This window comes from Tympanuchus pallidicinctus, unplaced genomic scaffold (assembly GCF_026119805.1).
Source record: "Tympanuchus pallidicinctus isolate F22 unplaced genomic scaffold, pur_lepc_1.0 scaffold14, whole genome shotgun sequence".
Classification (NCBI taxonomy): Eukaryota; Metazoa; Chordata; class Aves; order Galliformes; family Phasianidae; genus Tympanuchus; species Tympanuchus pallidicinctus.
In genome coordinates this window covers 12,426,923-12,452,314 of record NW_026294659.1, presented here as the reverse complement: position 1 = coordinate 12,452,314, position 25,392 = coordinate 12,426,923, and the positions used below count along the sequence as shown (strand labels likewise).

The 25,392-nt window shown below is 38.6% G+C and overlaps 1 protein-coding gene across 1 annotated transcript in view; it reads left to right on the top strand.

The window, feature by feature from the left end:
• ABCG1 (ATP binding cassette subfamily G member 1) overlaps positions 1-25,392 on the top strand; it is a 60,343-nt gene that overhangs the window by 16,389 nt on the left and 18,562 nt on the right. The window contains exons 3-5 of the mRNA XM_052674299.1: positions 19,043-19,160; positions 19,906-20,038; positions 21,404-21,454. Of these exons, the coding sequence (XP_052530259.1) occupies positions 19,043-19,160; positions 19,906-20,038; positions 21,404-21,454 (302 nt within the window). The remainder of the gene's footprint in view (positions 1-19,042; positions 19,161-19,905; positions 20,039-21,403; positions 21,455-25,392) is intronic.

The following is a 25,392-nucleotide window of genomic DNA, read 5'->3' as shown; positions in this document are numbered from 1 at the left end:
TAACTGCAGACAGGGAATAGAGATGCTGCCATTTTTGATTATAATACATCAGTTTCTGCTGTCTTTGAGGCTGAGTTATGGCTATGTGTGCAAGTTGCTTTACTAAAAATAGTCAGAGGACCTTGACAGATATTCATGAATAAGGCTATTTGATTTCCTGTGTGGAATTTGATAATGTAAACCTCCAGGAAAAATAGCCTGAAGTAGACACAAATCCATAGCCTCTGGGATTACTTTAAAACTGGGTGTTCATTAACAATGATTGTGTCTTCTCGATAACAGTAAGACACCTAGGGATACTACTACAGGATGAAATTCTGTAACGTGCATGATACCACTTATCGAATTTACTCTTCATTATCTCAACCTCCTGAATCCCACATACTCTAAATACCCTGTATACCAAGTATAAAGACAAAGTAAGCTTCCTCATATAAAGCCCAACTGTGGTGTTTTAACACTGATTCTCGTTGACAGGAGTTAAGCAGGGAAGATAAACCTCTTCAAGCCAAGCTAGGAACAAAAAGCCACATACATCCTGCAATAAATAAATCTAACTTTGAAGCAAACCTAGGCATTGGCTGAGACACTTGTAATGTACAACTTGAAAACCGTATGGCCAAATGAATCTTGAAATCACAGCAACAGCATATTGGATAGACCTTAGAAGAATAGTTATGGCTAGTGTGCCAGGAGTGTTGTCTTACAGTGAAACATTTTGGACCAAATTCATCCCTGATATAAATTGACTGAAATTAATAAAGCTTGCTGAAGGAAGTGTATGACCTACTACTGAAAAGGGACTTTCACTTATTAATATGGTTCAATGCTAAAATTGTGTTCTAAAAAAGGCAGAAGCTAATCCAGTTCATATTAAATGCCAGCGATGAATGTCAAGCAATCTGGACTTTGGAGTACCAGCATAACAAAGCAAAGAGTGTCTCTTTTTCTGCACACTCTGATAATCCCCAGTTTTAATCTGAGAAAACTTGTCCTGACTTGTAGTCCAACTCTTGTCCAAATAACCAACATTACAAATGAGGCAGAGCAAGCCATGTTTGTATAGAAGAGGAAATGTGACAGCAGGCATCATATTGATATGTGTAAATGTGTACACATGTATACATACATATTGCCTCTGTTTATATGTACATATATACACACACACATAAGCCCATTCACTCAGGTATAAGTATTAATATTTATGTACAAGATCTGGGTGTATGTCACTACTGCAAGTATTTTGAAGGTAAAATCTTCTATTGAGGTATGTATTCCTCTTCCTTTGCAGTGACAAGGTGATGTAATTATAAAAATGCAGTAACAACCTGATTTTTTTGATGAAAAGCAAAATAATTTCAGTTGCTTAATAAAGATTCAAGTCTGCTGCTGCTGGATTAATGGCATAATAAGGTAAAATAGCAGGAGAAATGACTGTAAAATGGTGGGTGAATGCCACTAGTGTAAAGAATGGTATAAAGAAAAGACAGCACTTTACTGATACTTTTCAATAGGAGCTTATTACATTACATAAGTTGAGTAATTTTCTGTTCTCAGTAATTTCTGTTGTAATCAGGTTGCTTTAGCTTTATTTCTTGTTTTCTTTAGAAGTTATAAGGAAGAAGAGTTTGAAGCCTTCGTGTATCAATGGTGATTCAATTAATACATGTTTAGACAACTTTTCCTGTCTTTCTACAGCTACTAATGTCATTATTTGAATTTCCCCTTTTATTAAACTGAGCATTAGTTCAACTCACTTTCCTCCTAGGTATAAGGCAGACTACGCTTATGTGTTAGATAAATGGGTACTTTTATTTGTTTGAATAGTGATTTGCTGTTGACAGAAAATGGGAAGGAGACTATGTTTTGAAGTACAGAAGGAAAGTGTAGGGTTTTATGCAAACTAATGGGAATGTGACTGTTTAGTTTGCAAAAGGCACAGATAGAATAGTGCAGAGAACAGGGACATAGTAGGGATGTTTGTGTGGCTGATTTTCTTAGGGGCCAGAAATATCCCTTCGCCTGCGCTAAGGCAAAATCCAGAGTTGATAGTGCCAGAGTGAGCAGTTGAGGTCTGCGAGAGGAGAGCACTTTCCAGAAACAGGTCTATGCATATGATGGGCTAATGAGAATACTGTCTGCTTGTGGTCAGAGTCTGTTGCTGTTCTTATCTTTTCCTATCCACACTGGCACAGTTTATTTTAAGATTGGCTTTCCTTTCTCCCCTTTTCCAGGTCCCCTAATAATGCATATTTGTAGCTGTTCTGTGCGTGTGCTGATGTTAAAACACATAGGGAGAGGTGATTCTAAGTGCTTCCAGGGTGTTTACAATTGGATACAAGGAAAGAAGATTAAGATGGAGTCAAGATTAACCTCTCCTTTTGTATTGCAGTATCATTATCTAATTAGATCAGAAGCAAAACCCTGTGGCTTAGTCAGTATTAGAGCGTAGGCACCCATTTCAGGAGGAAGCCTTTGAGAAGAACAATCTTCAGCCGTCCACCTACACCATTTTCGCTGTGGATTTGCAAGATGGAAAAAGTGACAGATGCAAACCTCCCCAAAGGCAATTACATCTTCTCCTTATGCATTGCCTTTAAAGAGACTTCTTTCTCCCTGAATCACTGGCACTTGAACAATCCTTGCAGGGGACCTTTCTCTATGCTGTTCATAAGTTTCTGGTCCAGAGACAGAACGGGTCCATTAAAGTTCACTGGATCAGAGAATATAGCCAGCTGGTTTTTAATAACATATGCTACTTTATGACAGCACAGATAGCCTTTGGCAGGAACCTGGAGCTATAATATAGGTAAGGTGTATGGAGACAGAATAGAAGGGAGCAGATAATTCTTGCTAGTTCCCCGAAAAGGTCCTGTGCCTGAACAAGGACTCTATCATCCAGGAGTTGTCGTACCTAACTGCAGAAAATGGCCAAGTGCCAGATAGTTCCATATAGAGAGAAACTCCAGCTGAGGCTCTTGCTACATGATTTAGGTTGCAGTCTTGGGGTTTATATGTGTTGGAACTCATGGCTGTGATTTTGGTTTTGGTTCACTTCTGAAATGATTCTGATTCCATGGATCAGCAAACAATTCTGCAAGAGCGTATCTTGTGCAGTTTCCCCAAGAATTCTTCAACTATAACAGATGGTGGGATTTTTGTGGGCAATGCCAAACTGTGGGTTTGATTAAATTTCACTTTTACCACCCTGTGGGAATTTAACCCTTTTGTGAGCTTCACTTTCTTGACCAGTAAGGGTCTTAAGGCAGTAAGGCCAAATGTATCCCATGCAAGACACATCCCATGTATCCCATGGATCCCATGCAGGAAAACATGCTGCAGTGAATCTTTTCATTGGATCAGGACAGTTTACCATGAGCAAACAAATAGAGAATGTGAAAGAGAAGAACAGAGTAAAACATACTCTGTCCCTCCTGATCTTAATATTTGATGTCAGTTCATAATGAACATGGAATGTGTAGGGGCTACTGTAATAACTGCAACAACTGTGAAATACGGAAGAACTCGTGAAATGTTTACAAATGTATGAGTGGAAACTCATCTGTTAGGGGCAGGTAGCAGAACTTAAAAGTACATTGCTTTGTTTTATTCAGGTCTTTGCTGGAAGCGGAGTGGTGACTCAGTTTTAACACATGCATACAGAAATTTAAGGAAGTAGTAACGTTTTCAAAATGTTGTGATCTGATGGCAGAACACTTGTACTGCTCTTATGCTATTACCTAGATTGTTAAAACACTTGTGAGCATCATGGAATCTCACCTGTTGTCAGAAAGACATAGTGCATACACCGCTTGCATGTAGCAATCAGGAGCATTTATCCAGCACTAAAATGAAGACCAAAAATATTAGAAATGTACTTACTTTTTCCATTGGCACACAGGCTACAGCTGTCATTATTTTCTCTTGTTCTTTCATATATATTTAGAAAATATTACCCAGAAGAATTTGAATTTGTGTATCCCCATTTTGGCGCTGAGTGTATTACCTGTGAGAGGGAATGTCTGTAGCCAGGTAAACTGCAGCTTGTTCTATCACTATGTTTAATGAAGCTGCTCATCTCACAGTGAGATTTGGAATTATGCTCAGATATATAGCTATTTTTAAAAACAGAAATTGCAGTTATACCTATGAGACATTGGACCACATCTTACCTTAGGCATATCACAGCAGTGGCAGACATACAACAGATTCATCTGAGTAAGTGTAGGTTTCTACCATATATGAGTCTGTGTCCAAGTTAGATAACAGCCTTGGCTTGTTATAGACCACAGAGATGTCACTGACAATCAGTGGAGAGTAGGTTACTGTTCATTTCATCCTAAATGAACCTAAAAGCGAATCTTCCTCCACACTTGCTAGGAAGAACAGCTGTGATGAGTTGACCCCATTCAGCTGTTTAGCCCTTTGCAGCTTTTCTCTCATTACCCTGCAGAGGCACGGGGAAGAAAACAGAAAAGGAAAAACTGAAAAGTTATGGGCTAACATAAGGACAGTTTAAAAAGCGAAGCAAAGCTACACAGCTACACATGCAAGCAAAACAAAATAAGGAGTTTATTCACTACTTCCAATTGGCTTGCGGATGTTGATAGCACACATAACTGACTGACAGAAGCATATTAAGCGTGGATAGATAGTCACATAAAATCATACAGTAGGAGAATGAAGAAAGCTGAAGAAACAATTCGATTTTCATTTTCTGATAATGTATCAAACTGGCATTTTTCTGAAAAGGTAGTCGGTTTAGTTGGTGGGCAGGGAAAAATGAAAGCATATCTTGACTTTGGAAAACAGGTATGTTTTAGAATGTGGTTTGCAGGAAGTTCTAATTAGAAGGATGTGAGAAGACCAGCACTTTCTAACTAGTGATGCATACAAGTCTTCAGGACATTAACATAACTGATTTCTTTTGATGGACTTCCAATCTGTGGATGAAGCAATTGCTTTGGCTATGAAATTTTCCCTGTCTTGATAGACCAGTTGGATGATCCAACATCCAGCTTAGATGTGTCTATAGCTTACCTCTTAACTTCTAATTAAACAACAAAAAAAAAAGTTGAATAATCTCATTGTAGAGAAGGACAAAATGCATCAAAATTAGTTACAGGTATTATAGGGAAGTGAGCCAATGTGGAGATGAGTCTAAATAAAACAACTATTAACAGGCTCCTGATGAGCCTGTAAAGATAATTCATCAGGAATTTTTCCATACCCTCTTTGTTTTGTAAATGGTAGTGCATCGGAGTAGAAATATGTTGTTTATATTAGTATATGTTAGATTCACTATATTTTTCTGATTTTCTGGTTAAGAAGAGGAAGAGAGAAAATCCAATCTATCTGATGATCAGAACACTTGAAAATGGAAGAGATTCAAATTTGAATTCCTGATCTGACTCAGGGACTTAGACTTGATGCACCTCATCTCAGTGTGCCCATCTGGCCTGTAGAGTGACATGTTACTGGTTGGTAAGAAAAACCAAAAAACAAAAAACAAACAGCAACCAACTCAAGGTTGAGTTTTCTTTCTACCTCAGAATAAGAACAACGTGGAAATTCGAGGCAGAAAGATGCTTTTTTGAGACAAATTTTTGCTTTCTGGCTTACTTTACCAAGCGTTTTTGTAGATAACTTAGAAAAACACAGTTTCCAAAATGCCAAATGGTTCTTGTGCCTCATTTCAGCGTGACCTGAAATTGTGAATTAATTAGCCTTTTTTTTTTTTTTTTTTAACTTCAAATAATTTTAGTGTGTACGTTTGAATTAGGTCTTAGTAGGCAAAAGAAAAGTTAATCAATTTGATATTTACATTGCAGTCTTAAGTGCATCTGTCAAGTGATTATTTCTGGTTTGTATGTTCGAAACACTAGAAGTTTTCCTCTTTGAAACTTTCATCTTTACGTGAAACATATGACTGATAAAATATTTAATTGCTAAGGATATATGGTTAGCAGCAAGAGTCAGGCTTTGTCTGTGTTACTCTATCAGCTTCAGCTAATCCATAACATAAAATGTAGGTCAACTGGAGCTTTTTAAAACAGATGGAAGTTTAGGAGTTTATGGTAGCTCAATGGATGCCTGTCCCCACAAGGCTGCCAACTTCTTCAGTTCCAAATTGCAGAAAAAGCAGAAATCAGCCTCCTAAAAGCCGCTTATTCCAACTCATTTTCATTCCAGAAGCAGTGATGCCATGTGCAGTTGGATTCTCTTTGTAACACATTCAGCTCTGACATGCTACAGAAGACGATAATTAGTTCAGTGGTGTTTAGAGGATTTTATATTTAGTTTGCTGACAACGAAAAGTATTTTAATTTGGGCAACCTCATTAGGGTAAATATTCCAGAAGAGAGAGAAAAACACAATTCTTCTAAGTAAAATTCAAGAATTGGAGCTAATCCAGAGTTTATTTCTGCACACACTTCAGGTTTCCCTTTATTTCAACATTCAGGATCATAGTTTAAATCTGTCATTAGGTTAGTGCTAGAATGAAGTAAATATATTATCCCATTTTTCTAGTTCGTAAAAATGTTGAGGAGAAATAGGCAGAATCAGCATGGCTGTTTCTAAAAACCAGGGTCTCCCAAAATAATTGCTCCATCCTGCCATATGGCTGGCCATAAGGATATCCCACTGCCACAGCAGCTTCTTCAGCCTCAGCTGAAGGTTATTCTCAATGTGACTCCTGTTCTTGTTCACTGAGCTTCTCCATTTTGAGGCCAACTTTTGATGTTACGATCTGTGTCTCTGCTCCTGAGTGTGTGTGTGTATTATAATGAAAGTTTTAATACCCACGTTTAAAGTTTTCTTTTAAAACACCTCTGATGTTTACCCCAAGTGTGTTCCAAAGGCTACTTTTGGCAACAAGCGTTCTTAAGTCTCCTTGTGGAACAGAGAATGGAAATGGTGGCAGTAGAAATGTGAAGAGATGAAATTACTGCCATTTGCAGTACAGAACATTTTTACATGGTTGAGAGAAGGGGGAATAGTCAGGAGAATGTCAGGAGTTGTTCAGAAGTTTGGAGGGTCAAGGTGCTTGGTGGTTGGCTGTTCATTGGATAAAGTTCCTGAAATAAGCTGCCATGACTACCGTACTTAGATAAGACCACTGTGAAACACTGCTTTTTTCTGGAGTTAAATGTAATATTTTGAATTATTGAAGCTGACTTGTGAACTACAGTTTCTTCTAAAAGGTCAAGCACTGTGACATCTTTTAAATTGCAGTAACCAGAACTGAAAATGTTTCTCAACATCCAGGAAATGCGTCTTCCAGTGGCTGTAATGGCTAAGGACAAAATGTTATCTTGTGAGCATAAGTCATCTGAGAACTCTGTTTTTAAAAACCACAGTTGCTTCAAGTAATCTAGGAAAAAGTTCTACTTTTTCCCTATGTAGTTCATAGTAGATATTTCTTCCTATGCAATCTTAACCTAAAATTTCTAATAAAGCTGTTTGTGATGAAGTATTACAACAAGCTTTTCCTTACACAAAGAAGTTCTTCAAACTAGTTAGAAGGCTTAGTCTGAAGGAAAGAGTGCTATGTAACTTCTGCTGTTTCTGTTGTAGTTCTAAAAAGCTCCAAGGCTTTTCTCTCTAGCACTTATGCAAAGATAGGTGGGAGGAGGGACCCAAAGTTTTTCTTTTCTCTTTTTTCCCTCTCTACTTTCTTGCTTTGTACATGCGAGTGGGGAGAGGTTGGGAAAAAGGGAGAGAGCAGAAGCAAAGAATGTGGCTACTGTGAATGTAGACATTAGAAGTCCCAATGTAGTCTTCTCTGAGAGAGGAAGGGTTTCTGTCTCCCCTTACAGAGTGATCCAGCAACATCTGCACTTTAAAATGAAGGCAGATGAGGCAGTTCTTAACAGCTGCTGGATATCTCCTGCTTGAAGATTTCTTTTTAAGGGAAAGGATGTTGGAGAGAGTTTTGGTTTTATCTGTTTGTAAGACTATGAATAATACTATTTGTACTTGAGGTATAAAGGTACTGCAATTATGAGGAAATTGCTTTTTGCCTGACTGGCATACGTAAACAGCTTTCATCTCCAAATGTATGCATCAGGCTCGTGACTTCAGTTTGTCATTTGAGAGAATGTGTCAGCCTTTCATTTCAAATTGTGTTGGCTCTTCTTTTGTCAGGGAAGACCTTTCTTGCGCATTTAAGTAACAGAAACAAAGGCAATTAATTGAAAAAAAAAAAAAAAAAAAGGCAGCTAAAAGCAATTATTGAACAAGGATTGGGCTATGGATATTGCTTTGAAAATACATTTCCAGTAGTTGCAGAAGGACAAAGCTGTGCGTCATTCATACATGGTTTTTGTGGTTTTTTTTTTTGCCTCTTTCATGTTTCCTAAGGGTTGAAGATAAATTAGGGTAGCAATTTTCTGCACAGGCAAATCACAGACTATGTCCTAGATCTCCAAATGCTTCAACATGTAAATACTGGTTCTGAAGCCATCAGGTCTCATTGCAAGTACACATTCATTTGCATTTGTGGTTGAAGGTTACTTTCGTTCATTGACCCATTTAATTGTCATTCCTTATCCTCAGTTGCAGTTATATGGCTTCATGCGCACACATATGAAAGACAAGCAGTTTTAAGTCTCTCAAGAAAACAGACAAGACCCAAATCTTGCCGTGAATGTATCTGAATAAAATGAATACCAGTGCATCACTGAAATCATCTTCAGTTGGAAGCTGTATCTAATCTCTGTGTAGAGCAGGATAGAGGGAACTTCTCTGAATTCTCTGGGTATCTGCAGAGATTGACTGCACTGTATTCCTCACTAAACTTCTGCTCTTTCTGGCCTCTCTTGGTCTTTGTGAGTGGACCTAGACAATGTTATCATAACCTTGGAATTACCGTGTTGGAAGAGAAATAAGGAGAATCTTGTTTGTCTCATTCTGGTCACAGAAGTGGATGAATTGATGTTTGGTGAATACAACCAATGGCTCTCAACAACTGTTCCAGGGGGATTAATGTCACTGCATGTGAGGTATTTCTTTAACAAGTAAGATGTCAAACAGTTACCTTGCACTGTTACCACCTCGGGCTTCCTCGTCATAGCTGTAGAGAATGTAGACTTAATGAGAGCTGGCACAAAAATATTTCAGCATGATAGAGAGGTGTAATTTATAGTTGCAGGAGCAGAAAAGTGTTCCCGTGATGCTACTGCTTCCAATTCTATTTCTCTGCACTACTGGGAGAGTGATGTTTCAAGGAAGTCTATAAATTCTATGTTCATTTGCAAGTGCTTCAGTCTTATGTTAATTGGTGGCATGGGTTCTGTGTGCAGAAAACTCCTTGTGTTCCTAGAGAAATATTGCCTGGACAGAAATTGTGATAGAGCCAGACAAGGTGAGTGAGGTTGTACTGTTTATTAAACCTTCAGACTCAAAGTTATGGGGTTGCAAAGCTTGCAGCCTAACAGACTCATATCTAATCAGTTACACTAAAGAAAAACAATTTTCAGATATTAGAACAATGCTATGAGCAGCCTGCAGACAGGTAAAGAGTATGGTACACACAACCCTTATTCTGAAATTTCAGGAGGGAGAAATCTTTGTTTAGTCAGGGCTTTTTTATTTAATTTGACCATATGAACTGTCAGATCCAGTGCCTTGCATAAGCGCCATATCTAGTCCTGGGATATGAAAGAGCAATGAAATTAAAGAGTCTTTTCTGATTCTTTAAAGTCGATAGTTTAGTTTAAGATTCTCCTTCTGCTAGAACTCTTTTTCTTACCTAGATTCCCATTTTCTCATCAACATATTCCCTCTTATTATACACCATTGGCTAAGGTAGGTGGGAATTCCTCGTTATAAATCTTGGTTTTGGGACTCATAATCTCAGAGGCTGCAATCTACTGTATTCTTTACTGACTTTCCACAGAAAGAAGTTAGCAGATAGATGAGTGCAAGAGAAGTACGCTGATAGAATTCAAAACAGGCTCCCACACAAACAATTTAAAAGCTGCTTTAGAAGTTTGTTCTCACACTTGTAGCTTTTGCATAAACTTCCAAAGCTTAAATGCATTTTTTTGGCCTTTGAGATGTTCTGGTTAACTGTGAACTAAGTGCTACCAGCACAGTGATGGGTTCTTGAGGTACTGTATCTCTTGAAGCAAAAATTCATGGAGGTCTGAACTGTCCAGTTACAGAAGTGAGAAATAAATGCTAAATACTAATGATGAGGTGAAAACACCATTCCTGTTACATTTGTATGTCATAAAGATAGGCAGAATGCTATCCTTGATGTATTCGAGATGCTTCTCACAAACATGGAGTGCCAGTCCAACTAAAAGTTTTTGCATATGTGATTTGTGCGCTTAATTGCTGCAAGAGGGCAAGCGTATGAGGGATCACATTCAAAATGACACTTCAGAAATATAGAAAAACTCTTGATACCTGTTTTGTTTGTGACTGATACTGAAATCAGCCATTATTGTGTTGATGAAAGATGAGATTTGTCAGAGCATCTAGATATGAGGTGCCCAGTGTACGAGCTCAGTGTTCTGAGCTCTCACTGGAGTTCAGCGAAAGATGTTTTCTTATAAACCTTTCCCTGTGCAGGAAAGCAAAACAAGTGGAATTAATTACCTACTAAGGATGACTGCCTCTCTTCATTGGTGATAAATAGATTCTAGACAATTAATTTAACTTACATGTCAAATTTTTAGATATACAGCATAAGGTAAAAGGAACTCTACATGTCCCTTCCAACTCTGGATATTCTATGATTCTGTGATAAGCATGGGTTAAGCTCTCTATTTGATTTGTGAGTAATCACTCATGTGATCATTAAGTGGGAAATGAGCTGTGAATCAAGAGTAATATCTTCCAGAAAGCTTGGTTGTCAGCTACATTAAGAAATGCAGTTTAGTCCCCTGCAAAAAGATTTACTACACAGTGGGTTTTTTTCTTTCTTTTTTGGTAAAATATGAAGGGTGTAATATTTTTATGTAGAATGGAACAGATTCCTCATTTTTGAATCAGAAAGGACTTTGAGACAAAAGCATTTGATCTGTCTGCTTCAAGCACTTACTTAGCTTCTCTGCCCTCTCTGTCCTGACATTTTGGTGCTTGGCTTGCTGTTTGACAGATATTTACATAATGAAGGTCGTTTCTCTGAGGTGGGATATAAGGATGCATTACAATTGTAAATTCCACTAATTGTCATAAAGCAGGTCTCAAAGCTTAGACAATGGCAAATCCTACTGTTCTATGTCCCTGAGAGATGAGTGGTTGAAATGTAAATATATGGATGTATAGATTCATAAGCCAAAGTACAAAAATGATTCATAAAAAGGTTTACTCACTTGTAATCCACAAATGATGCTTAAGGTCATGAACCACTGACCTGTGAATGTATAGCTAAGTTTCATTCAATAGACATATAAAATAAACATATTTATTATGTGTAGTGTAGTGTGACTTTTCCCCTTAGAATTTATAGAGGTACAGTTTGGGCCAATTTAGGAATTTAGGAAAATTCAGATTATAACAGCTCTATATTTTTTACTCTGTTTCTCAGCAAAGCTTTTTCTGTCCCTTGTGTTTTCTGGAAGTTAAAAGATACGTGGTTTTCTTTCCACATATTGGTGTCTGTAATTGAGTGTGACTTAAGTCCATTTGAGCTCAGTGGGGAGCTTGGGAAAGAAATACCTATTAAAATAATCCCCATTGAAAGGTTTTTCAAGTTCGAACTACTAAAATAATATCAACTGACACAGATAGTAATTCTCATCTGAGAACATAAACATTAACAAACCCTTTCCTTACCACTGAGAAGAAAGCATTCTGTATTGTGAGCAAGGAATGTGATGCCCTGGCTGGTTAGAAATTAGAAATATACAGAAAACTTCTCTTGGAGAGTGTGTCTGTTCATGAAAACACCTTGGCTTTAAACTAACTTTGATTTCTGTGAAAAGCCCCATGTATCTTAATCTTATCACTGAGCAGTAATGTAATTATCCTGTATTTCAACAAAGCAAACAAGCGGCTCAATTTGGAATGGAATCATTTGAATGGCCTAGCATGAATTGTGCATGGGGATTAGCTTCATTTGACTGTAAGTTCAATTTTTGTTTCAAAACGAAGTCTCAAGATATGGATTGGATGGTGGCACAAACTGCCTGCAGTGTACCCAGATGCTGCAAGGACTGTCTCACCTCCCTGCCCTGCTTGCTGATGGTGCCTTCTTTGTGAAAGTCTGTGCAGCTGAAGACATGCTCTCTTTGGTTTTGCTTTCCAGTCTTCGAGGTGACTCAGTCATTGTGTAGTCACACTTGAAAGGCAGATCAGGGAAAGATACCAAAGTGTCCTGTGGAATGAGCAGAAAGACAACACCCCCCTTCTATTACAGCATCATCTTCTGTTGCTGTATGCTGCTTCTGAATCTGTGTGCCCAATTAGCCCACAGCCAGAACCTGGGTCTGGTGTGAGAACAAGGGCTGAAGAACGTGACTAATAGGTTTGTGAAGGAGTGGGTAAGAGGAGGTTTTGTTGGCATATTTACATCTACAAATGTCTCTAATGTTAATCTGGTGTGAGGCTGTTGCGTGTGTGCTTGCCTCAACTTGCTTCACTGTAGAGTTTGTGCTAGCATTGCAAAGATGTTCAGTTTTTTTGCTACGAGTCTAAAGAGTCTGCAAATGAAATGCTTACAAGGTATCACGAGGATGTTTTCCAGATCTTCCAGATAGACTTCTGCAAGGTTCTTCTTCCATGCATGTCAGTAATTTGTTCTTTAAGATGATAAGTGACCTATTTTGCCTGTTGCTTGTGCTATTCTATGGTAGGTAATCCAGGGAGTGAGTGGTCTTTCACTGTTGTTGTTCGGGTATAATAGGTCTCAGAGACAGCAGCAAAGTCATGGTTTTGCTAGGAGCATTTTTCGTAATAGGAGTATTGTCTGCTGCTCTGTCAAAGGGAAAGATGTGGAGTCTGGATTCGGCTTTCTCTTATCCAGTTCCTGTGTTGGAGAATCCTCTGGGCTTCAACACAGTTTTTGTTTTTTAACTTATGTACTATTATTGAGGCAACAAGATGAGAATTAAACTTATGAATTTTAGAATAGGAAAATGCAGTGGAGTTTCTCTAATCACAGAATCATAGAATTGTTTGAGTAGGAAGGGTACCTTAAAAGTCATCTAGTCCAACTTCCCTGCAATGAACAAGTTCACCTACAGCTACATCAGGTTGCTCAGAGCCCTGTCTGGCCTGACCTTGAATGTCTCCAGGGATGGATCATCCACTACCTCTCTGAGCAACCTGTGCCAGTGCCTCATCACCCTGATTGTAAAAAATGTCCTCCTTCTGTCCAATCTAAATCTTCCCTCTTAATGTGAAATCATATCTTATTCTATCACAACAGGCCCTGCTAAGAAGTCTATCACCTTAAGATTCTGAAAGGCCACTCTCAGGTCTTCCTGGAGCCTGTTCTTCACCAGGCTGAACAGCCTTAGCTCTTTTGGCCTGTCCTTGTAGGTGAGGTGTTCCATCCCCTGGTTTATTTTCGTTGCCCTCCTCTGGACACGCTCCCAACAGCTCCATGTCTCTCCTGTACTGAAGACTCCCCATCTGGACGCAGTGCTCCAGCTGAGGTCTCATCAGTGCAGAGCAGAGGGGCAGCATCACCTCCCTCACCCTGCTGGCCACGCTTCTTTGGATGCAGCCCAGGACATGGCTGGCCTTCTGGGCTGCAAAGGCACACTGCTGGCTCATGTCCAGCTTGCCATCCATCAGTATCTCCAAGTTCTTTTCAGCAGGGCTGTGCTCCATTATTTCATTCCCTAGCTTGTATTAATAGTGGGGGTTGCCATGACCCAGGTGCAAGATCATGCACTTAGATTTGTTGAACCTCATGAGGTTCTCTTGGGCCTGCTGCTCAGGCCTGTCTAGGTCTCTCTGAATGGCATCCCATCCACGTTGACTTCACCCCCCACAGCTTGTTGTCATCCACAAACTTGTGGAGGTTGCACTTGATCCCACTATTGATGTGATTGATGAAGATGTTGAAGAGCAGTACTGACCCCTGGACAGCATCACTAGATACTAATATGGTACTTGTCAGAAGCGTCTTCTATATTTCCAGCTGGATATTTCTGAGCAGTAGAAAATCACATCTTATCTGAAAAAAATGTACAAGACATAGAAATATAGCCCTTGTATAAATTATTCTAACAAAACAAGCTTATTTCCATCATGTGGACTGTGCAGGCTATGATGACTCTGGCTTTGACATTCAAGTGCCCAGTTCTTATTTTATAGCTTTGTTTTCAGTAGTTTCTCGTTTTGCAAAATTTGAGCTATTTGAATTGTAATTTTCAATGTTACTTATTTGCTGCAGTGAATTTTCTGTGAAACCTTTGAGCAATTTCAGTAGTAGTTGCTAGGGCATCAACAGCTATTTCCTACCTTCAGAAGTGCTTATGAAAGAGAACCAGTTCAGACGTATTTGGAAGGGCAAATTCAGCTCTAATTGCACCAAGCAGGGAAAGCCTGCTGGGCCCACTTGGGATCAGGGGCGAGCTCTGTATGCCTATTGATGGATACAAAACTAGGTCAAAATGCCTAGAAACTTCTAGGAGTGTGTGATATTTCTCCAAATACCAGATAACTATATTACTGGCAATGAAATGCAAATGAATGAAACTTCTGAATCAGAAATCTAGAGGCAATACTTAGAGGAAATTTGCTGTAAGGGTAGGAGTTCTAGTTAGAATTTTTTGGTGCTGATCAAACACATGTTTAAGCATGTGCTCCTGTCCAAGATATGGGGAGGTAGTAGCTTTCCTCTTCTCGAGATTAATCATAATTTTTGGAAAATGATAAAACTAAATGATAAAACCCAGAAACCCTTGTAAAATCTGCAAGGAAGCAGATAAAGCCATCCCCGTATGTCTCCTCAGTTGAATGAATAAGCAACATTTAGGTGAGTTAAGCAACAAGAGCTTCTCTGTTATCTTAATCAAATAAAAAGGCCATGCTGGATCAGTTAATTAAAGGAGGGGCTGCTATGGGCTTTGTGCTGTTCTCATACGTACAGTGAGGGAAATTCACCTCTTGAATAGGGGTCTGTTACAGCCAGTGATGTGGTTCTGACTATGAGTGAGATCTAAAATCACAGAGCTTGGAGTTTGCTTTCCATGGGAAATCTTTGCACGGACATAAATAATTTCATGTTTCAGGAGAACTCAGGAATTTAATGAGGTGAAATTAAGACCAAAACCTTCTGCTTTACCTACATTTTCAATTTTGATTTCTTACTTTTCATGTCCTTTATTTAGTGAGGTTGGACTGGGAAAGTTGCTAAGTGGTTGTTTCAGTTGGTGATGGTTTATTAATTTACTGTTGAGGAGGAGTTCTTGAAAACTGATATTTAAATTTTCACTGGCTTAAGACCCTGAACATATTTTTAAGGGTTTTGTCACAGTAACACTGGGAGGGGACACTGGAAAACTGAAAAGATCCAAACAATTTTCCATTCGCAATCGAAATAATTTTTGAAAGAAGTATCTGAAGGTACTTCTTGATACTTAACTCTGTCTTGATGTAAGTTCAGGCCAAGAGAAGATGACCTCAGTGGTACTATTACAGAACGGCTGATAACGTGCATTAATTGTGGAGAGTTTTCTTTGAGGTACAGCTCTCTGGTAATGAAACTCGTTGCACTCATCATGAGCTGGTGACCTAAGGAAATGGAGCTGACCAAGTAAACTGAGACTGAGGGTGGTCAGAAACTCTTAGTACACAACAGAGGGAAATAAAGCAGTCCCTGTACTTTAAGGACACAATCTCCAAACGTGTAATCTGTTTCTCGTGCAAGACATGTGGCCCAGTATAGAAGTTTTAGGTCAACTGATTCGGTTACAGATTAGCCTCAATGTTCTGAAAGAGAAGACTGTAGTTACTTATGGTCTTTAATTCCTGCTAAAGGATTATACTGGTTGATACGCTATTCCTACAATGTAAAATGTTTTTGTGGGTTTGCTAAATTAGCCTTTGTCACAGAAAGGCTTCTTATGTGCTTCTAGTCAGAAGAAGAGACAGCTTTGAGTTTGTAGCAGCTTAGATTGCCAGTGATTGAAATCTTCATCTAAAATAATACATTTTTCTTACTCTTCCTGGATTATGTTCCCATACAGTTTTGCAGATGCATTGTAGAGATGTGACCCACTCTGATTTAAACATTGCATGCAAGGCACTTAACATAGAAATCTCCAATAGAGGGGCAGAAACAAGTGTTAAGAGGAGAAAAATAATGTAATTACAGGTAAACTAATTGCCATTTGTGAAGTGTTTGGAAAAGTGACTTTAATAAATGTAATTTTAAAGCTTCAAGTCATAGTTTTTCAGAAAGACTTCCATTTTAGGTAATGGTGTGTATGTTGATAGATATTTTCAGATGATAAATGTTTTAAATAGTACCTCCTTTAATATTCATGACTGTACATACATATACTTTCTGCTTTTCTTTATGTTTGTGAAATATTTACTGTCTTGATCTTGGCACGCATGATGTGCTGACTATTACAGACCTCTTACAAGAATGCTTTACCCTGAAAATCTAGGTCAGAATAAAGCCATACAATAGAAATTTTTTGTAATAGAGTTAGCATGTGATTTTTCATTATTTTAGCATGTGATTTTTCATCATTTTGAACTGCTTCAAAATAATGGACAGAGTATAGAGAAAGACATAATGGGTACTTTACCCTGTACACTCTGGATCTCTGGGATCCAGTGAAATAAATCCTATCCCAGTGAAAGTTAATAACAGACCAACTTGGCAAGCTTTTAACCAGTGTGAGAAAGAGTTTCCCAGCTGTTATAATTTGTGCATGTGGTGGGTGTGGGCGTAATACAAGTCAGTGCTGTTAACGTCAAGTGCTTGAATCCCTTTTAAATTTAACAGGTTTGGAAAGTAGATGATTCTCATTGGACTTGAGGAGTGTTTGTATATTGAGGAACTTTGTATGTCTAGATTCTGTTTAGTACATACTGCCTTGTTTGAAAGATCTGATCTCTTCCTTGTGTTTTTCTTTCAAATTCTGATTTCCAAAAGACTGTGACATGCCCTGATGATTCTATGATAGGCATGAGGAACAAGGTTGTTAGACCTTGTTGGGGAACCACGGATTTCTTTCTTCTGAGTGGCTGTTCCTTTTGTGAGGTTCTGTTTGTATTTGTTATGGGACCTGTCCCCAAAAGATGTAGTGTGAATACACTGCTGTTTTCATACCTCTTTCATACCTGTTCATACTGTTCTTTTCATACCTGTGTTATCTTGGTATCTTCCCAGGAAATTGTTTCATTCAGGTCCAGAACAAGATTTTAGACTGAAAAAAAAAACCCCGAACATTGTTTCGATACTTTTGATCAATTAGATTTTCTAGAATATCTGCTGTGAAAAAAGAAGGCTCAGGTATACCTAGAGAGATTTTCTGTGGCTGCTGCTTTCCTCCTGCAGTGGGGAATTCTGAAAGTATTGGCTGTGTACTTGGGAAGTCTTCTGGCAACACAGCATTCATGTTCTCTCCTGGAATTCATGTTTGCTCGCTGGTATTGGAAGAGTGTGAATTGAGAGTAGAAAAAAGAAAATTTAAAAAGAATGCTAATTGGGGACCGGAGAAAAACAAGAAGTGGTGGAGTTAGGAAGAAAGAGAAATCAGAAGAAGACAATCAACCATTCATTTTTTAGGAGTTTGTGTACAAGATGATTCTTTACATCATTTCAGTGTTCCAGCTACAGCTTAGGCTAATGATGATCACAGCACTGGGGTTGTTTACCTGTTGAATACAAATGCTGCCTGGGTATGCACTAATATGGCAAAATGGGTTAATTACTGAATCTCAGTACTGTATGTAAAAGGATCTTCTTCCATTTTTGTCTTTATTTTATTATAAAAACATTTTCAACATAGAGTAGGATTGTTTTTTGACACCTTACTCGACATTTTTTTATTGTTAATGTTTTAATGAGGGCCAGTGGTCATTTTAAGTAAAGCAAGCAAATAAATAAAAGGGAAAATGGTTCTGAAAAGTTTAAATGTTGGTCAGCGCTCTCTCCACACTCCTCACCCAGTCATTATCCCATTCCTCCTCTAGAGATCACTAAAGGAAAGAGACCTCCTCTAAATCATAAGTGGAAAAGGTGAATTTGTGAGTCATTATTACAGATCGTAATGAAAATCAAATTAACCAGTGATGTTTTGCAAGCAACAATCTCATTATTACTGCACAGTTTTTTAGATGTCAGCTAGCTAAATGTCAGCTTCTTGTTTTGCTTGCCAGTAAATGTAGTAAGCTTTATTCATACAGATTCCCTCTTTCTGTAAAATGCCTCTGCACAGCACTGAGAAACTGTGTACTAGAAATCTTGACTTCCCACACCAGAGTGCTGACATGTTAGACTGTAGTATGCTTTAAAATGTGCATCATGCCAGACAAAATGGATGTAACTAAGTCTGAATCTGCAATTTAAGGATTCTCTTTTGCTGTACATTTGTTTATGCTGTGTTTCATGTCATACCTCTTTTGGTGGGGAAGGGACAAAATCATAGGGCTTTACTTTTGATGGACTGGCTGTTACCATCCAAGTAGTTACTCTGATGAGAGAGCAGAATTATTGAAGCTGTAGTGATTGGAGGACAACAATCTGCTGCACGTCTGTGGAGTTACATTAACTGAGGAGTATTAAATATGATAACTGAGCCATCAGAATCATGAAGTACCCTGAAAAGACACTTAGAAAATGGCAGCAAGGCTTAAAACTTTAAAAATTTCTGAAATTTTTCATACAGTGAATCAAGAGTGTGTGTGCTTATGAGTGGGTTTCCATTTGAGTAGTATGAGAGGTCTGCCACTCTCAGTTTGGCCTTCAGTAGTTATTGCAAAGTACTGATCTTAACATCAGCCTCTCAGTAAGGAACTGGTGATGTCTAATTGTCATCACTGTTTAGTGGAAATAAATTTATATTGCCCACTAGACATGATTTTGAAGGATTAAGTAAACTTTTCTTTTTTTCAGGCTATAAGACCCTTTTAAAAGGAATTTCAGGGAAGTTCAGCAGTGGAGAACTTGTTGCAATTATGGGCCCCTCAGGAGCTGGGAAGTCAACACTCATGAACATTCTGGCAGGATACAGGTCAGTAACATGAAAGCCTCAAGTAAAATAAGGATCAAGATTGATGACTCCTTGGAGTAAAGAACAGAAGAAATCTTACCCAGTGTTTATAGAAAATAAATATTCCACAGATTCTCTATTAGGTTCTTATTGCTTATATTATTTTTTCTATTTTTCCTGTTGTGGTCACGTATGATTTATCTGTTAACAAGTTGGATCAAGAAATAGGAAACAGTTTGAAGTCTAGAACACCAAAAAAATTCTCACTCCAGCTTTGTAGAGAATCTGATTCAGTGTCTTATGTTTGTCATATTTTAAATTCAAATCTTACAAATGTCTGAAAAAAGAAAACCCTTTTTAATGAATGCGTCCACAGTGTTGATGTCTTCTAGACCAAACTGCAATGGGCTAAGGACTGTAGTTCATCATCCTCAATCTCCTATTGTATGGCTAAATACAGGTTTTCTCTGTGTTGTTGTCAGTAGTGCATAAGGAACAAGATAGAGAAACCTAACCAACAGCTGCATATTTTTTCAGACATTTGTGTAAGACACTATGCATTTTGTATTGAATTAAAATCATCAGCAAAATTGCATGAAGCCTCTTATGAAAGAGAACATAATTACAAAATAATTTCATTTCTATCCACTGTGTCAGTTTTATTCCATACTGGACAATAATTTCCTAGGACTGCCATGTAATGAGGACCATGACATAACAGAGGAAAGCAAGATTCATGCATGGTTGTTTTGTTTATTCATTACAGAGAGACAGGAATGAAAGGAGAAATTCTCATCAATGGGCAGCCTCGTGACCTACGCTCCTTTCGCAAAGTCTCCTGCTACATCATGCAAGATGACATGCTCCTTCCTCATCTGACTGTCCAAGAAGCTATGATGGTGAACTTTGTTTTTAGCTGTAATTTATTTGTGTGGGAGAAAGTGGAAAATCTTTATTTGTGTATTGCATGTATTCTTACTTCTAGCAATGCCATTTACTATTAGCTCTATTTGATCCTGCTCAGTGAGAGTATGTGGACTTTGATAATGACTTGAATTCTTCTTCTGCTTTATTGCTGTGATTTTGTGATGAGCATTATGATTTAGAAGAAAATCTAAGGCTGTACTAAATAGTCTTCCCAAAGAATGAAGCCTGCAATTCCATACAGAATGAGTCTTTATAGGAACCATTGCATTTCTTGGGTGGTGGTCAAGTATTTGCTTTCCTTTTCTCTCCATCTTCCATGTTCTGACTGTAAAGTTTCTATTTTGACTTTAAACACGGTCTCTCTGCTAGTTAACTCTTACTTGACTTCAGTAAATGAATTGTATAAAATCTTTTTGAGTTCTTCAAAGGAAAACAGCAGAAATAGAATAATCCTACGATTACAGGCGGCATTAATCTTCTTGATGCTTATCATAGCATCAAGAGGTTTACTAATTGCCACATAGACTAATCAGTCTAGAAGGGCCTGTTGCTCAGCTTGAGAAACAGGGTGATTTTTCTCAGATTGTTATCAAAGTAAGTCTAAGGTTGCTCATGCTGTATATCAGCATCAGTTCACAAATTTCAAGGTCAAAGAAATAACTATAGTCTTGACTGTGCTTTATGTGGCTGATTTTCTGTAGAGACACTCCTCTGTGAAGAATTTTTCCTCTTTTGTTTGTTTGAATGTTGTAGTTAGAATCCCATAGGATCACTTTTGTAGAAATGGACCCAGGTGATACTTTCTGTCTAAATTAATCAATCAAAGCTCTGACAAAAATAATTTCTTAACAGTTTAATTTCTTCTCATAAAGGCTAATCAGAAAGTTTTGTGCAGCTACCTCTTAGGACAGCTGTGACATCTCTCATAAGATTATTTATTTCTGTACTCATTTGTTTATCTCCTGAAGAACAACCATTTTTTTGTTATCCTCATGATATAGGTGAAGCACAGATAATCTGTGCTTTGAGCACTGCCTGTGAAGTTAGCAGCTATGCAAAAACACGATTCTTCAATCTTCTTCTGATCTTCCTTTAACTTGCAAAACTGACTTTCTTTCTAAGGTGATTTTTGTTGGATGCTGGAGTACTTAAGTCAGGTTATTCTCATGCACAGGCATACGTGACACTTGCGATTTGGACATTATAGTTCAGTCTAAATTGAATAAAGAGGTCATTGTAATTGTACATTGGGATGTTTTGCTTAAGACATCCACTGTAATTTATGGTCAAGCATCAGACCAGTTCATAACCAGATTCCTTTGTATTTTGTACTCCAGGTATCTGCTCATCTGAAACTTCAAGAGAAAGATGAAGGCAGGAAAGAAATGGTATGTGTACTCACTATCAAACTGAGAATTTTGGGGGATGGTAAAGTAGTCTGTGAAGTGAGCACTCCTAAACTGATACCCTTAATCTAAAACTGAATTGCGTTGGACTTAAAATAATGGAATAAATCAGAACCTCAAAGTTGACAGGTATCATTATGTGTGAAGACATAGTACAGATTGCATAAAAGTTGTTTTCAGTATGCCTGATTCTGATAATGAGTAGATAATTGCAAAAAAATCTATCAAAATGAATTCATAGGTTTTGTAGGATTCCTTTTGATGTTACTTAACATGTAGATTTTTTCATATGCATATCTGACGGCTCAGGCATTCTCATGACCTGGGGGTACTGGTCAACACTTAGCTCAGTGTGAGCCAACAGTGTGCCCAGGTGGCCAAGAAGGCCAATGGCATCCTAGCTTGTAACAGGAATGGTGGTGCCAGCAGGAGCAGGGAGGTGATCATCCTTCAGTACTCAGCCCTGGTGCGGCGGCACCTCAAGTGCTGTGTTCAGTTTTGTGAACCTCACTACAAGGAAGACATGGAGGCCCTGAAGTGTGTCCAGAGAAGGGCAATGGAGCTGAGAGGTCTGGAGCACAAGTTTTCTGAGGAGCAGCTGAGGGAACTTGGATTGTTCAGTCTGCAGAAGAGGAGGCCCAGGGAAGACTGTGTCTCTCTCTACAACCACCTGAGAGGGGGTTGTAACAAGCAGAAAATCAGCCTCTTCTCCCAAGTAACTAGCAATAGGACTAGAAGGAATGGCCTCAGGTTGCACCAGGGGAGATTCAGGTTGGGTGTTAGGAAATACTTCTCTGAGAGAGTGGTCAGGTGCAGGAATGGGCTGCCTGGGGAGGTGGTGGAGTCACCAACCCTGGAGGTGTTCAGGAAATGTTTAGATGTTGTACTGAAGGTTATGGTTTAGTGGGAAATATTGGTGGTAAGTGGATGGTTGGACTGGTCAATCTTAGAGGTCTTTTCCAACCTTGGTGATTCTATGATTCTCCGTGATTTTGTGTGTGGTGACATAAGTCAGTCATGTCTGGCAACAGTGAGTGAAGGCCTTTGTTCACTTGAATGCTTCAAGTGAGTTGAAGTGTTCAACAAGAAAGTGTTCATTTTTCCAAAGGTTAATGAAAAATTCAAGAGTTCTTGCAACTACTGCAGAAATTTCTGTGCCCATGTTTGAAAGTTTTGATCATTGTAGCTGTGCTGGCGAGCAGAAAGGATGGGTTTTGAAATCATGTTGCTCAGATAAGCAAGATCGTGCAGTTGCAGTTAAGGTAGAGGCTTATTTGAAGGTATTTGAAGCTTTTTTAAGTGTCCAAAGTTTGGATAAGTAGGAAGCTAGGCTAAAACATGCATGTGTCTTTTTGAAAACACCAGGAATTAGTTGCACGGTTTACACTTGCATGTTTGGTGTGCTGTCTTGCTTCTGGCTGTTGCTGTCTGAGAGAAAAGCCATGGTATATTTTTGCCTGTGAAGACCTATAACCTACCTGAACCTGCACTGTGTGCTCCTCTCACTTATCTGACTATGACAGTTCCTCCTGATTATTTGATCTTACACAGCACTGTGTTTTTAAAGAAAATGTTTTGGAGGTGTTCGACTAGTCATAAGGGCTGCTGGCATGTTAGCTTATGAGGCAGCGTTCTCACCTGACTTTGGTTACCTCAGTTATACTTCAAAGAGCTGGAAATGTACCCCGTCTCCCCATTTGTTCTGCACTTTAAAAATCTGGGCCTCTACGTACCCAAGAATACTCAGAGCTCAGGTGTCTGTCTCTGTTTGAGTGGCGTTACCAGAGCATGCTGAAGCATATGGGAGGAACACTTCTGTGCTGCACAGTGTGTTTCAAAACAGTACATACCTGGGGAGGATTACGCCTGCAGCTAAAAATAAAAGAAAAAATAATGGCGCTGTTGAAAATAAAGGTGGTTTGCATTGCTGAGAGACTCATTAAAAGTGAAACTGTAGCTCAGTGAGCATTTGGAAATGTTTTTACTGGCCTCAAGCTATGTTTCAGTCCAGTGTAAAACAACACCAAGCAAGGAGATGTTGCATAATCGCTGTCTCATACACTGCCTTTTCAAGGTAAAAACCTTTGCTATTTGGGAGTTGGTGTGAGTGCTAATGGGGATTATGTGATAACACGGTCCTACTGCTAAACTTAAAATCTACTTTCCAAGAAGACTGGCAGCTCCTTTTATCTGTGTATGTTACTCTGGATAAGTATTTCCTGTAAAATTCACGTTCTAATCTTTCCTTGGCTTTTCAGAGTTGGTTATTTTTTTTTGTTTGTTTTTTTTTTTTTTTTCCCCATAAATAGAAAAGATCATGTTTTCATTCTGGTATATTTTGTGCTCCCAAAACCGTACTCTTAACAGGTGAATTTAGGAATAGTTTAGGCAGCTGGAAAAAGCCATGTAACAGAACTCAACTGAAACAAAAGTCTGAAGAACGAAGAAGGCGATGAGCATGCACATTGGAAAGGTGTGGCCTGATGTTTCAGGAACATTAGATGCTTCCTACTCTTCCTCACATTCCAGTCTGTTTTAGAGTCATAGAATGACCTGTGTTGAAAAGTACCACAATGAACATCTAGTTTCACTTCCCCCTGCCATAGGCAGGGTCACCAGCCACGACACCAGGCTGCCCAGAGCCACATCCAGCTTGGTCTTGAATGTCTCCAGGGATGGGGCATCCACAGCCTGCTTAGGCAACCTGTTCCAGTGCGTCACCACTCTCTGAGTTAAAAACTTCCTCCTAATATCTAACCTAAACCTCCCCTGTCTTATTTTAAAACCATTTCCCCTTGTCCTACCACTGTCCACCCTCATAAACAGTCATATCTCCTCCTGTTTATACACTCCCTTCATGTGCTAGAAGATCACAGTGAGGTCTCCCTGGAACCTTCTCCAAGCTAAACAAGCCCAGTTCCCTCAACCTTTCTTATTCGATTTATTCTTGCACATCTGATTGAGACCCGAACTTGACTTTTTGGACTTACCTACTCCAGAGGAGTATCTTATTCTAGTAAAAGATGCCTCTGGCCTTAGCTGGCATGTGGATCGTAAGATCCACATGCAGAAGGAGAACGGGAAACTACTTCTGATCCATCTGGGGAAAAGTAAATCCTTTGCCTACAATATGAAAATGGTGTCTTCAGAGATACAGAAGCAATTTCCATTGCTGCCTGCTATCCATATTTATTTCCTAATTAATTGGAACATTCTAAAGCTCTTCAATCTCAGAGAATCTGTGAAATTCAGAAAAAACTCCAGACAGGTAGGTTAATCAGCATATTGGTTAGAATTGCTTTGGTTGACTCAAATATATTTTTCTTAATATGATAAATGCACATTTTTAATTGGAAAAATGTATTTGTTCAGAAACAACTGTTATTTCGCTTGTACTTTGAAAGTCTTAATTTGTTTGCCCTTTGCTAAGTTAGGCCAAGCAAGTTCTTCTGTAATTATGAACAGAAATTTGAGGAAAAGACTGTGTTGTATGCATTTGCACAACTCTTGTTAAAAGGGCACTCATTTTAGTATTACTAGCCTGTGCTGGAATAAATCATTGATTTTATTATTATAAATTGGTAAATGTTGGTCAGAGTTAAATTGTATGAATTTATGCACTTGTGTTAACAAGATTACAGATGCCTGTTTAAAACAGCCAGGGACAAGTGAAAGATCTCCAGTGAAGTTTCTGGTTTGTTTCTGAAATTTCTGGTTGGTTTAGCACATGTTGCCCATGTTCCATAGTACCTTCCCTAAGAATTAAGGATAGAGGTAGTTGGGCTCTTCTCTCAGAATGGGAGCTGGTTGGTAGTTGGTTTATTGGAGTCATATTTCTTGAGTTCAGACATTTTAATGTCTATGTTTTTACTGATGCCAAAGTGTTGCTTTCCTTATATAGAGCTACAAGTCTGGATCTG